The sequence below is a fragment of the Kryptolebias marmoratus genome, linkage group LG21, assembly GCF_001649575.2.
Source record: "Kryptolebias marmoratus isolate JLee-2015 linkage group LG21, ASM164957v2, whole genome shotgun sequence".
Lineage (NCBI taxonomy): Eukaryota > Metazoa > Chordata > Actinopteri > Cyprinodontiformes > Rivulidae > Kryptolebias > Kryptolebias marmoratus.
Genome location: NC_051450.1, coordinates 17,961,128 through 17,975,324, shown reverse-complemented (window position 1 = coordinate 17,975,324; position 14,197 = coordinate 17,961,128). Strand labels below are relative to the sequence as shown.

At 37.1% G+C, this 14,197-nt stretch overlaps 1 protein-coding gene across 4 annotated transcripts in view; it reads right to left on the bottom strand.

Moving 5' to 3' along the window:
- Nucleotides 1–4,691, bottom strand: part of neto1l (neuropilin (NRP) and tolloid (TLL)-like 1, like) — a 78,824-nt gene extending 74,133 nt beyond the window's left edge. For 3 of the 4 annotated variants that reach the window (XM_017406265.2, XM_025003885.2, XM_017406264.3), the window contains exons 1-4: nucleotides 3,881–4,688; nucleotides 3,243–3,302; nucleotides 3,025–3,159; nucleotides 1,565–1,813 (exon numbers count right to left, since the gene is read on the bottom strand). In XM_017406265.2, the coding sequence (XP_017261754.1) occupies nucleotides 1,565–1,813; nucleotides 3,025–3,159; nucleotides 3,243–3,302; nucleotides 3,881–3,908 (472 nt within the window). In that variant the 5' untranslated portion in view covers nucleotides 3,909–4,688. Of the gene's footprint in view, nucleotides 1–1,564; nucleotides 1,814–3,024; nucleotides 3,160–3,242; nucleotides 3,303–3,880 lie in introns of all 4 variants that reach the window. The other variant, XM_025003886.2, reaches the window with a different exon arrangement.
- Nucleotides 4,692–14,197: the final 9,506 nt, after the last annotated feature.

Genomic DNA, 14,197 nt, shown 5'->3' with positions numbered 1-14,197 from the left:
TTCAAGGGTGGTTTTCCACAGCCCCATCGAGTTTGCAATGAAGGCTCTTAGTCCTGTTGATGTTGTACATCTCTAAGCATTCAATGATCCAAGTGTGTTGCATTGAGTCGTAGGCTTTCTTGTAATCAATCCATGCTGTGCACAGGTTGGTGTGTCGGGTTTTGCAGTCTCGGGCGACTGTGTGGTCTACAAGGAGTTGGTGTTTGGTATATATATATAATATATATATATTTAAACCCAACATATATATATATATATATATATATATATATATATATATATATATATATATATATATATATATATATATATATATATATATATATAAAATAAAAATAATTGTTAAATTATACACTCTCTCATTCATCTTTGAGGTGGTTCAGTTCAGTTCTCTAACCAGACATAATTCTTCTGTAAAGATGAGATGCAGGACAACAATTCAAAGTCAACTCTTTAAAGTATTCAAATAGTGCTGCTATTTCTTTCTGACCAAATAAAAAAGTAGTTTTTTGAACAACTAATTGTTCAAAAACTATATTTGTTTTTATGATCCTACTAATCCATACAGTTGGGGGAAATTAAAAATGCACACCAAACAAAAGCTCAGGACTCAGGAGGATAGGACAGTCTGACTGGGGGAGCAGGGAAGTGGCCTGAAAGTTGATAGGGATGGCCCTTGCCTCCTGACCCCCCATTGGTAGCAGCCCTGGTTGAGATAACATCTAGACTAAAATCAAGCTTACGTTGGACTTAAAGTGAAAGATTTCTGGATGTCTAAACCTAGTGTTAGATGTTGAATAGGTATCTGGATTTATCCAAGATTGGCAAAACAATAAATACTGAGGACCAAAGTTTTAAGCTCTTTGCTCATTCAACTGAACTAAACAACTGCAATATTTTCTGTGCACTATTACAATAAAAGGCTATGTAAAATATGCTTGTGGTGAACTTTGCGATTAGATTTGTGTCTTTATAACTTTGCCGGCCCATTTTTTAAAATGAATCAGTTACCTGAAACATCAATAATGTGTTTAAACCCAGCCAGCTGTTGCTGAAGATGTATTAGTTATTACTTCCTTTGTGCCAATGAGGTCATGTAATAATTCAGAATATTTAAATCAACGCCAGGTTGAGAGTTTCCACTGTCCTGCACATTCAATTACATGATGTAAGCATATATATCTTCTTATCTCCTGATTTTTTTGGCCATCAGTCTTCACACGGTGTACATAGAATCAGTTTTCCAAAGAAGCAAAGTACAAATACTGTGCTGGACCCTTTCACCTATTAAACTGAGACATGTTCAAATTGCTCCACATCGTTCTAAAGAAAATCAAAAAAGAAGTAACAACTCTGTCAGTGATAGCACATTGCCAATGGTTCTATTGGCTGTGTGCTGACAGACAATCAATGAAACTGCAAGAAGCTACCAAAAGGTCAAGTCCCAAGGGAAATGTCTGATATTTATTTGGAATCATGCTGCTGAAGCCATAAAATCTGCAACTGCTTACAAAGAAAGGAACTATCTGACCAAAGCAGTCAAAAAGCAACAAGTAGGACTCACCTGCTGTGAAGTTGTAACCTGCTGAAAATCCCACCCCTTCCAGTTCTCCATCAGTTACAAATTTTATCCACAGATATCGGCCGCTGCTCCTGATGTCTGGTGGGCTGTGCTGGCCACAGTACCGGCCGAGCATCGGGGAGAAGCCAAACGGTCCATCCCGCACCTCGATGTTGTCAAATTTACATTCCCAAGAAGACTCGATTGAATAGTTCTCCTCGAAGTGTAGATCAATACACTGCCTTGGGGGAGCTAGGAGGAAACGGTGAAAACAAATAGTATGTGCATTGGAGCAAAATTCTGTCGTGCTTTTATTAATTGAATATTCCACCTGTTTTATTGGCAGCGTGCTTGCAGTCAATACACATCTTTATTCCTGGCTGTTAGTTCATTTCAAAACACCAGAAATGTTAGCTTCACATTCTTTTTTGGTAATAAGTTTATGTGCAATCAGATAACATCTTTCTAAATGAAAAAAAGAAATACTCTTGGCATCTAATAAGCCGTATTTTAAGTCATTCATGGATTTTCCTATAAGTGAAACCACAGGGATGCTCCAGCTGTGAATGAATGCAGCTTGTGTGAATGCTGATTCAGCATTCCCACTATTATTTTCCTGTTTTTTTATCTTTTTGTGCATTTTTTGGAATCTAGTCAAATCTATATAATTCTGTGCTGTTTTAGCAATACTTATATAAAACATTCAGCTCATTCAGGTGATAGCTATGACTTTTTTAAATAAAGGTTATATTTATCAAAATATTTAAAACTATTTACAAATATTTTCACCAGAGAAATACATTCAGATCTCTTCAATTCCTTCAAAAACATTGTTTTCTATAAATTGTCTTCAGCCACCTTGCTCTCTTTCTGTCTTCTTTTACTACTTTTAGTTTTTAACTAGCTTTTTGCTACTTTTACCTTTGAATTAAGGTTAAGCTGCTTTTAACTTTGAGTTATATTTTACTTGTAGCTAAATTCTGCGACTTTTAGGTACTAATCTTCTGATACTTTTACCATCTAAATTTTTGCTACTTTGAGCTTTCAGCCTTTTGCTGCTTTAAATGTTAGCTAGTGTTTTTCTCCTTTTAGGTTGCATTTTGCTACTTTTAGCTGTTACCCAGCCTCCTGCAACTTTTAGCTTTCAGCTAACTCTTTGCTTTATTTAGCTTTTACCTTTTAGCCTTTTGATACTTCTATTTTTAGTTATTTTTTGCTGCTATTACACTACCCTTTGGCTGCTTTTAGAAAGTGCTTTGTTACATTTAGTTAGTATTTTGCATGTTTTAGCTTTGTTTTTCTTTAATTTTATTTTTTAGCTTTAACTCAGTTTTAATTTATTCAGCAAATTTCAGCGGGGTCATTCAGCACTCAGCATTCACGTGGTGTTTTTGCAAAAAACCCCAACAAATTTTCTTTAGTTTTCACTGTTTTCTGTTCCCAAGTGTAGACACCATATTCACCTTCGAGGATGTAAACACACTCTGTGTTTGGGGGGTATTTGTTTGGGTAATTGGGAGAAGTAAAGAGTCCTCCTTCTGGTTCTTTCACCCACGCTCCACACTGACCTGCAGGCTTCACTCCAGAATTGTTTTTCACTTAAACAAGAGAAAACAAAAAGTCAATGAGCAAAGCTTTATTGAGAGGATAAAAAACAGGGACAATCTGGAGATGGGGTTACCTGTAGTTGTATCCTTTTTTGTTGCCCCAGACAACCCAAGTATGAGTAGACTTGCAACAACTGTGAACATCAGAAAGACAGAATGCATTTTTTTATATTTGTGTTCTCTTTTTAAAAAAGGTTTGAGTCAGCACAGCTCACAGAACTGGCACTGGGTTCCACGTATTGTATATCAGCACTCTAAAATCCCAGTGAAATCTCCAAAATAAGCACACAATACCCAGGTTAAGGATAAATTCTGTCAGAACACAACAAACAAACATGCATTTTCAAAAATACACGAGTTATTCCTTTGGAAACGATGAAGAAATATATTTGGGGATAATCAAATAATCTTTACAAACTACTGCTTTATCATTTATTCAGATTATCTTCAGTAACTAATTCAAAAAAGATCCAGGAACTTATGCTGTGACCTTCAACAGTGAATATACAGGTTGCAGGATGCAGATAATTTCCCCCCTTTATCACAATTTATTTCTTGCTTTCTGATTATCTGTTGCTTTGATATTTGAAGTGCTCCAGCCATTGATTAGCCTGAATGATATGGACTTTTTTTTCTTTTGTCTGATAGGAAATGGAGCAATAAGAGCTACTAATCAAGTGTGCTCTAAATAATAAAAATCAGGTTGTCTTACCGTGATGGAAGCTGTGCCCATGTACCATGTCTGTTTCTTTCACAAACGGCTTCAGACTCAACTAATTCCATTTAGATTAAAAGAGGGAAAAATGACAAAGATGATAGTTTTCTGCAAATTCATACAACCCTAAAAAAGCAACTCTTTATCAGTATATAAAGTGAAACAAGAATCTTCTGTGATGTCTCAAAACAACTAATCACCAGTTTCATATAAAACCAGAAACAGTTCCAAACACTCGCCAGATTTCCATCCAAACGTTTCTAAAACCCTTTGGTGCTTTTGATGCACTGAAAGGATTAATAGTCCCTTCATCAGCCCTTCTCTAATCGCTCCACCTTTGCGATCTTCTTTCAGGAAAAAAAAAGACAAAAAAAAAAAAAAAGAAAAAAAAAGGAAGATGCGGACAGCCCTGTTTTGTCCTCTTTGGTCCCTTTATCAGGAACGGGAATCCTTCAGAAGCATCCAAGACCGCGCAACACTCATCTCTGCGGCGTTTCCCTCAGTCCTCTGTGGTGCGTAAAATTCCCCAGGAAAAGACGGGTTCTGGAGAAGATTTCGCCTCAGGAAGAGGAAGGATCTCGTGTGGATTTCATCTTTCCCCCCTCCCGCGTGTCTCTCAGGGCTGTCTGAGTGTGCTCCTGTCGGCAGGAGTTAATGTGTGATCTCTCCCCCCTTTCCTTCCTCCATCCAGCGCCGACTGGAGCCGTCCGTCCAATGCGCCACAATCCCCTCGCGCTTTTCCACGCACGCGTTGTAAAACTTCTCCAGCACACGGGATCATCTCCACGCGCCAGAATAAAGTGAAGCAATAAAGCACGAGCTGCTGAAATCCAGTCTTAAACAGTGGGGGAGAAAAAAAATAGGATGGGGAGGAAACGTGGACGTAAAGAAACGAAAATAAAAAGGATGTTTTGTCATTAAAATACACAAGCTGATGAAATACAAAACCCACAAAGCAGCTATAAATCCAAATCTTTATTCGTCCAATTATTTCCAACACACCTTTTTTTTTTTTTTTTTTTCAAAAAAGTCTCCGTTGCATTTAGAATTAAAGCTCGAGCATTTCTTTGAAGGAATGTATGCCAGAAATTTAGACTGGATTATTCAAGTAGTTTTGGTAAAACCTTCAAAAATACATTTTTATGCATTCTCATTCATAGCACTCAGAGTATGTGCTGTGAACGACTCTCAGCTACTCCCACATCAAACTTAAACTTAATATCTACAAAATTGACTGAGGTTTGGCCATTTTTGTGTTGGCTAGTGTCAATTAGCTGTGGTGGCCATCTTGAATTGGTTTGACTCCAAAAGTTAATTAGTAGTAGAGGTACATCCAATTATTATTTTCTGCAAGTTACATTAAAATTCATCCAGTGGTCCATGACATATTTTGGCAACAAACACAAACAAACAAAGATCGGCAAAAACATTTGATCGTGTCTCCTGAAACCTGAGAAAATATTGCAACACTGTGAAACCTACTTCTAGGCGCTCAGGATGGTACATCCAGATTCTGTTACTTCACCACATTTCCAATCTCTTCCCTTTAACAGAAAGATAAATGATGGAGGCAGACCAACTGTACTTTTCTTTCCTTCTCCACTAAAATGCCAGAGATCCCTGTCCTGATGTGTGCCTGTCAGGAAGTACTTCTTTCCTTAAAGAGTTGTCGCTCTCACAGCTGATGACAAAGCTGATCACAGGATCCTCAGGGATAACTCAGGGGCCCCCGGCTCCCAAAATAGTCTTGGCACCCAAGAGACAATATTCATCCTCTGATACTCCTGCTGCAGAAGCAGTCTCAGTTTTTTACTTACTTCAGATCTTTTTAAGCAGGGTTCTGTGGAAACATTATGAACAGTTAATATCTCACCTGCTGTTGCTCTTTGAACAGCTTCAGTTTGGAGAAAAGTTGAATTCTGTCTGGATTAAAGAGCTAATAGCTAGTCTCAGCAGGACCAAGATGAAAGCAGATTGCTTTAATAATCCAAATTTAAAGGGGGTTATTATGTACTCCGATTTATAAATATATTGCCATACGTTTTGCATTATATGGTTATTTTGGCTGAAAAATGTTTTCTGCTCCCACATTGCACTGCAGTCTGAAAACAAACTCCTCTTGCTGCTATTTGCTCCTGCAAATAACCATTTAAATCAATGAAAAAAAAACATGTAGGGTGGATTCAAATATTGGGACATCAGGTAATTTGACACCACATAAGATAGGTTTCACTTCTTCCTTAAACATTATATAACAAATCTAAGGATGTTAATACATTGGCTTGGATTTCTATTAGTAAAATCACATGATCAAACTGGAAGTTGATTCATTAAATCAAAAGGTATAAAAAAAGACGTGCTTAAAGTAAATTTTAAGACAATATCATTAATTTGTATCACTAACACTGTAAACATTAATGGTATACATGTATGGTGCATTAATCCATTAAAATGTTTTGTTCTGTAGCTGTTTTTCAAATTAGTACAGTTTTTCCATTTCAAATGTAATGTGATCATTTGTGACAACATTTAAAGGATACAACATTAAAAGCATCACAAATGTAAGCAAAATGTTGCAAATGAACAAATATGTCAACATAGAATTTCAACTATATCTCTGAACTGAGGCTGTTCAAAGATCTACTGTATGAATTGTTCATAACTTTCCAACAGAACCCTCACTCAAAAGATCTGAACTACTGCTTTGCAGCTGGTGATGAAAGTTAAGCTTTATAAAATAACAAAAAAAATCAAAAGTCCAACTTGGTCTGCTTCGTTCTCCTGGGATGTACAAAATAATGACTCAGCAGCATCTAATGTATTTTTTTTTATTACGCCCAGAGATTGTTTTTTTTTTATACTTTTGCATGTGCCAAACTGACTTTAACAATACATGTGAGAGTTGGAAATCTCAAACCTCCTTTGTTAGGCTCCTGTTAATCTGTTATACACAGTGATTTAATGTACTGGGGATTTAGACCCCCACACTTCACACACACACACACACACACACACACACACGCGAGTTGCAGCTTAGCCACTTACCCATTACAATAAATTCCCACAAAGCCTGAAACTTACAGTGTAGCCCAGTCCACTCTGTTTCTTCTAAACTTCCACAAAAAATGTCAAGCTAAAACTTTCAAAACACATTTTTTTGTTTTGTCTGTCACAAGTCTTACAATGTAAAAGAATGATGGTAATACGTGAACTGAAAGACAATAAATTGCCCTAAAGCTTGTCGCTGATTAAAATTGGTGCCATGTCGCTCATCTTCTGATGGGTAAACTTTGAGATAAAGCAGCAAAGCAATATGGGAATTATTAAACTGACTTATCTGACGCACTGTATGCAACAGTAGCCCTGATTAATTCAACAGCCGCCTCCAGTTTAGACGTATAAACCGCCCCTTTGACTGAACAGCACCGAGGCAGCGGGAGAGTCTCTGAGAAATAATTCATTCAACACCTGACTCAGAGTCTGCCATTTTTAATAAAGGAAGTCCATCATTTGGCTGGAGATAACAATTGTGCTTTGACCACTTCACCCAAATTTGTAATGGTAATCAGTCTGGGGGAAATGGGACACGAAGATGTGGAGGCAAATGTTTTACTTGCAGCACACACTTAGCCAAATAAACATCAACAAAGAAAGTCATTATGCGTGTTCTGCTCCATTTGTGGTTTCATTTTCTGCTAAATTTTTTTTTCCCATTGTTAAGATGCAAAAATTCCCACACTTTTTTGCCCCTGATGGCATCAGACCTGATGAATTTTCAGTCACAGCAAACATATTCTGTTACATTTGCAAAACCATAAGTAAGTTAAGCTTGTATCCTCTTTATCTGTCTGAAACATGATGATTAAATTAAGCATTCACCTTTAGTGTTGTTCTAATGACACTGAAACACAGTTTCCCTTGTCAGTCTAATAAGGAACAGCACTAACAAGGATAAACTCTTAGGCTAATGCCTCTCAGCCAATGGGACTCAAATTAACCCTATTAGTGATGCACTGAGCATTGTGCTGACCTAAAAAAAAAATCACAATTTATTTGACATCCAAGGTGCCTTGTAGTTCATTAAACAGATCCCAGCTACAAGAAAGGGTTTCTCCAAACACCAGCAAATTCTGTCGCTACTTATGCTTCATTAGCTGTCTGGGTCTGAGGTGATAGTCTGTGTTTATCCTGGTCCTGCAACTGGAGTGAACAGGAAGAGAGAAAAAAAAAAAATATCCATCAGATAATAGTCCGTTCCTGACTTGCGGCTTCTTTTTTATTTTTTTTTTTACGGAGGTGCTTTAGTTAGTTTGTAATGCAGAAGGCAGTTCAAAGCCCTGGGCTATCTTGCCCACTTCAATCCTCTCAAAAAGTTCTGGCACATCTTCTATTAGGAAAAAAGGGAAAAAAATGTTAAATAGGAAGTCATTTTTCAAAAGTAGATTTTCAATAAGAGAATTTTGTTTGTATAAAATCAAAATCTTTTATCACTGACAACAAGGAGACACAAAAATATTTTTTCTTTGCCAAATCATAACACTACTTTAAAATGTAAATAAATAGTTCTCTTTAAAGGAATGCATATTGCCTGACACCTTGCATGCCAAAGAAGGGATGACTCTCAGCTACTACCACACCAAATTTTAAATAAACATCTGTAAAAACTACTAAGTTGTAGTAATTTTTTCGTTTACTAAGGTTGTTAGGCTGTGAAGGTCTTGTTGAAAAAGCTCCAAAAGTTAAACAGTTGTAGATCATCAAATGATTATTTTCTGAGAGTTTCAATAAAACCCATTAAATGGTAAATGTCATTTTTTGTTAACAGACAGAAAAAATGAACACACACGCAATAATATAATTGTTCCCCTTTTATGACAGACATTTAAAAAGGTATATCTGATTATGTGTTTGAACCATGATTTTTTTTTATATTTAGAAAACCATGCACTTCTTAAAAACTCTGCATAGTGTCACATTTAATTAACAAGGTAACAGGAAACTCTTGTTTATTTACATAGGCAGAGCACATTTTTATCCTGTACATGTGCAGGGATTAAAATGTGCATCCCTCTCATTTGTATGCACTATTTTTCAATATCAGTAAACTAATGAAGCAAAACAAGCAACAAAAGAGTCACTAACAATTCATCTGCACTCCTAAACATCATTTGTAGACTTCTTATGCAAACTGCTCTCAAAAGACAAACAAAAGATTTGCATGATCACTGCAAAATCTTGAGTTTTATTGAATTCTCTTTTGAGGTGTTCTTAGTGTGGGTCCTTCTTTAAGCTGTCTCATGTTTATCTCCCTCAGGTCTCTTCAGTGCTGCAACTCAACTGTCAATCACTTGTTTTATCCATCCAGCAATTATCTAAGCACAAGAAGGGCAGCCGTACACTCCGTGAGCTTAAGTGTTTGCTAAATTGCGAAGCTTGATGTCTGCCCTGCTGGAAGAAATTTTGCCTGCCATTGTATTACCACTTCTCAGCTTCCTAGCCATAAAATTTGGCAGAAAGGAAGCAGTGATTTTCAAAGCATTTGGGTTAACATACCCTCTGCAATCTGCCTGGTGTGTAAAGTCCCAAGCCCCTCGGTTAAACTGACTGTGTAATTCGTCATTCGACCTCATTAGCCATTTAGGCAGGGTGCCATGGACACTGCAGAGTGACACTATGGGCACAAACACCAGTGTGTGCTGTAAAAAATGCCATTTCACTTTGGGGCGGCTTAAAGCAAACTAACATTAAATCAAAAGGCAAGAGGCACTGTCCAACAATTATCATTATGATGTTGATTTTGAGATTTCTTTTTAAGAATGGAGCCCTTGAAGAATCTTAGAGAAAAAAAGAAGTTAGGTTGACAACAGTTTTAAATTTGCAAGTGCTGGAATAAGAAGGGTTGTACACTGGAGACATTGTATGCTTAGACACAATGCTCAGTTTAAAATAAAAGATATGGTCAAAGCTACACGACGTGTCATTTCAAATGGAGTCAAACACACAACTCACCTGATCTAGTCACATTACGGTTGTGCGTATATTTGCAATATATATATATCTAAAGGTAAAGATATAGTTCAGATCTTTTAAGGTGAGGTTATGTGGAAAAGTTATGAATAATTAATATCTTAACTATTGTAGATAGCTCTTTGAACAGTCTTAGTTTGAAAAAAATAACGTTTAATTCTGACCAGATTGATGAGCAAACAGCTAGTCTGAGCAGAAGCAAGGCCAAAGTGAAGTTCTGTTGCCTTAAAACAGTGGTGTCCAATCCTACTTTGACACACCTGATGTGACTGACTGAGTGATTAACAGGCTTCTGCAGAGGAGCAGGGAAACAACTAAAACATGCAGGATTGTGGCCCTCCAGGACCAGGATTGGACACTACTGCCTTAAAACAACTAAACTCTCGTAGCAGTTCAGTAATTTTATAAACTTTTACACTGCTGTCAATTTAGCATTATATCATTAATGTGAAAGAAATATTACAATATACTTATATAAAGTGTTCCGGTTGCACCAGAAGTGCTACAGATTCATTCTCCTTTACTCCCAGCTGGAGCAGAAAGTGTACTCGTCCTCATCCTCATGTTGAACCACTCTAAGCTGCCATGCACAAAGCTCATTTCTGCTGATATCCAAGCTGGGTTCTGTGCAGTTTGAAGACATGACCTTTTATATTTGCTCCAGTGTGTGAGGATAGGCCATAGCTGCAGAGATCATTTCACACTTAAACATCCCTGTGAGTAGCCACACTGTGTGTGCATGGTACATTCCCCTCAGTTACATAGCATTGACTGATATAACTGCTGAACATGTCAGAGCAGGGTATATATTTTCATTCAGGTAATAGGGCAGGATGAGCTAGAAAACTCTAGCTTTTGAGAATAAAGAGTAGAAATCAAAATTGAATCTAATAGCAACATCAACTTCAAGATATTTTCAGTACAAATGCAAAATAGATTGATGGGTTTTGAATGCATGAATGACAAATAGGCGAAGAGTAGTAGACATAATATTATCAAACTTTCTATTGGATTTTTAAAATAAAAAGCAAGAGAGTTCTCAACTGAACTTCATCTCAGTCACGCACATTTGTAATGCTTCAAAAATCTCTGCAATCCAAAACATTTTAAATAAAAAAAGAAAATGGTTGGGAACTGACAGGTTTGGTTTGATCTTGTCAGTGTCTGACTACACTGTGCTGATCTTTGAAAATACCGATTTTTGTTTTTACATTTTGTTCCCTTTGGTATCAGTTATATCAACATTTTCAGAGCCTCTGTCATTTGCACAAGGAAATGTGTTATGTGATGTTCACAGAGGCCATGCTTAATCTCTTGTCATAAAAACTGCTAGGATGGACAGCTGATTGTGGTGTAAAATGATACACCAAATGCACTGCACACACACACACACACACACACACACATACACACAAAACAAACAAACAGGCAATTAAAGAGGTTCTCATGAAAAGAAATTTAGTATTTTTACACCCCTTCGGTATAAATAGCAAAAACATCCACTAAGATTGGCAAGATTAGTTAAGCAGGAAATGCAATGAAAATAATCAATGCAACAATACTGTAACAGAATACATCAGGGCATTAAGTAAAAATATATGCTTTATTAAAAAAAATTGTAGCCTGTAATGATTGAAAGTTCCAGACTATTTGGCAATTTCTATTTTCAGTCAGTTTGCACAATAAATAATACATAAAAGAAAAGAATAATTATAACTTTAAATGCAAAGTTACAACAGCTTTAAAAATATGTTCTAGGATACAAATTAATTAAATGGTATTTTGATACACAACACTAAAGGCAATGTTTTAAAATAGTAAATGCTAAGGCTGTAAGCAGCAACTAAAATAAACTGTTTCTTCTGTCTGCAGTGTCTGTTACTTTCCTCACAAAAATATTACTTTCAGTTACAACTTTGAAAAGAATAAGCACTTTTATCAGGTTTGTGTGAACAACAGGGATCTGAGTTTTAAAGTCAACAGAAACTGTTGTAGCTCTGGTAGCCATGTTGCATTTAAAAGAACTGCGACTCCATTACTCAATCAGTGTTTTACTTTTCATGGCTGTATGTTGCCCAGCTAAAAACTCTAAAGTTAGAAAATCAGACTGACATGTTACAATGACTTCATCTGACATTTTAGCTGAAGGGGTGCTGGTGCCTATTTGAGCACTGAGTGGGTGGGAGGGGGGTATACCTGGAATAGATCATCAATTCACCATGGGGCCACAAAGAGACAAACAACTATGCATGAACACACTTACACCTAAGGTTAAGCCTGACATTTTTTATTTATTATTTTTTATGGCATAAATTGTAAAAGTCACAAAATTTTGGGTTTTACACATGTCTCTACCATCAGATGGGTTCAAACAAAGTCCATAAATAGTAAACATTGCAAACTTTAACTTTTTTAAAATAAGGAGACATGGTACCATATTGATCTAATGATTCAGAGGCCATTATAGCAGTTAGATACAGTAATTAATCCATATTGCTCAAATCTTAGGCAAATTGAGGTTTAAGAAATGCTTTAATGCTTTATTTATTTACTGTTGCTGCATATTCAGTACATATTTTTTTATCCAACTGTTTCTGAGTAGGGGGTAAATTAGTCACAATTGTTGCTGATAGTAAGATTTAATCATCTGACCTTTTGTTAGCTTTTTTATCTTGCATGAGCTGAGATGAAAAATGAGAAAAAAACAGGTTAGTTTTATTTATTCTTATATTTGTGGAGACCTACAACTTTATGTGTAGTAGCAACCCAATTATTTTAGGAGTCCTATAAAGTTGAAATGGTTGGTTCCTTCTTTAGACAGTTTATAGCACTCTTATTCTAACAGTGTGCCACATCAGCACTGCAGCACAAGATCTGGTTAATTTGTATACAGTACATTCTTGGTCAGCTTTACTGCATTCTTGCCATTAGGCCTTTTGGTCTTATCTCATCACTGCAGCACTTACACAAATCCTGAAGCACTCAGCAGCGGAAGAGCAGATATAGAGGGAAGCAGGAAAATAAAGGAGAGAATGTGGGGGAAGGGAAGAAAGCAGAGTAGAGAGAGGTGGAAAGGGAAGGAGAAAGGGGAGATGATTAATGATGATGGTAGAAAAGATGGCCAAGGTGGTTTGTGAAATTAACAGAGCCTCAGCCGGCAGGAGACTGCAGGGAATAGAAGGTGTTTAGGCTCATACCAACACAGACCCAATGAGTGTGTGTGTTAATGGAAGCGAGTGAAACCGTAGTGGTTCATTCATAAGCATACCAGCAGCTGGATGGAAAAAAAAGCATTCCTATGTGCAACAGCAATATGAAAAATGAGGCATTTAACTGTCATTGTTAAAATCCTAAATAGACTTCACCCCAACCCATTTTTGTGTAACTACGAAAAAGCAAACGCGTCCCATAACCGCAAGTACAGTCAACAGCAGTCCACCTGAGGAAGAAAAAAAAATCAACGCAGTTCATCTACACTCACTAGCAAAAAAGTTAAGCAGCGAGAAGGAATCGCCCAATTAATGCCTAGGTACACTTTCAGACCAGAGATGGGTATGTAAATAATTCAATTCGCAAGGAACTGGCACATCTAGAACAAACTCTAGAGACCATAAGATGTGGCTTCACAATTGACACAATAATGTGATTGGCTAATTGTTGTGCCATTTGACAGCCAGTCAGAACAGTGAGGTCATCAGCACTTGACAGAGTGCAACAGGGGACACATTGTGGATTTGCAAGAGGTTGGATGGTCGTATTGTGCAATTACCCAGCAGGTGGGGCGTACAGATGTCACAATGACCCAATGTTGGAACGAATGAGTATGTGAGGGGACCAATGCTCATTGAGAAGGTTCTGGTTGACCATGACAGACCACATCAAGGAAGCATCTTTGCATTACACACCAATCATTACAAAACCTCTTCACATTTGTACTAGTCTTATCAGATACTGGGCTCTTTGTAATACCATGTGTCATTCTACACCACATCTCAATGACTGGCATCAGATAGCCTACAGCTTCACTGTCCTGTACAAAAGCATAGGACAGTGAACCCTTTATTTATATAGAATTTGTAGGGATCTGGAGTTTTAGCCCCGCCTTGGGGCAGCTCCTCCAGCCTTTCCCTTCACAGGTGATCCAGATCCAGCTAATGAGAACTGCTACTACTTAAGCCTTCAGCTGAGACCAGACCTTCGCTGGAGCATCAAACCTACTGGGTTAGATTCTCAGCCACAGTCTCTAACCTAAATTGGTTATTTTGTTGACTACGTTCTCTATGTACC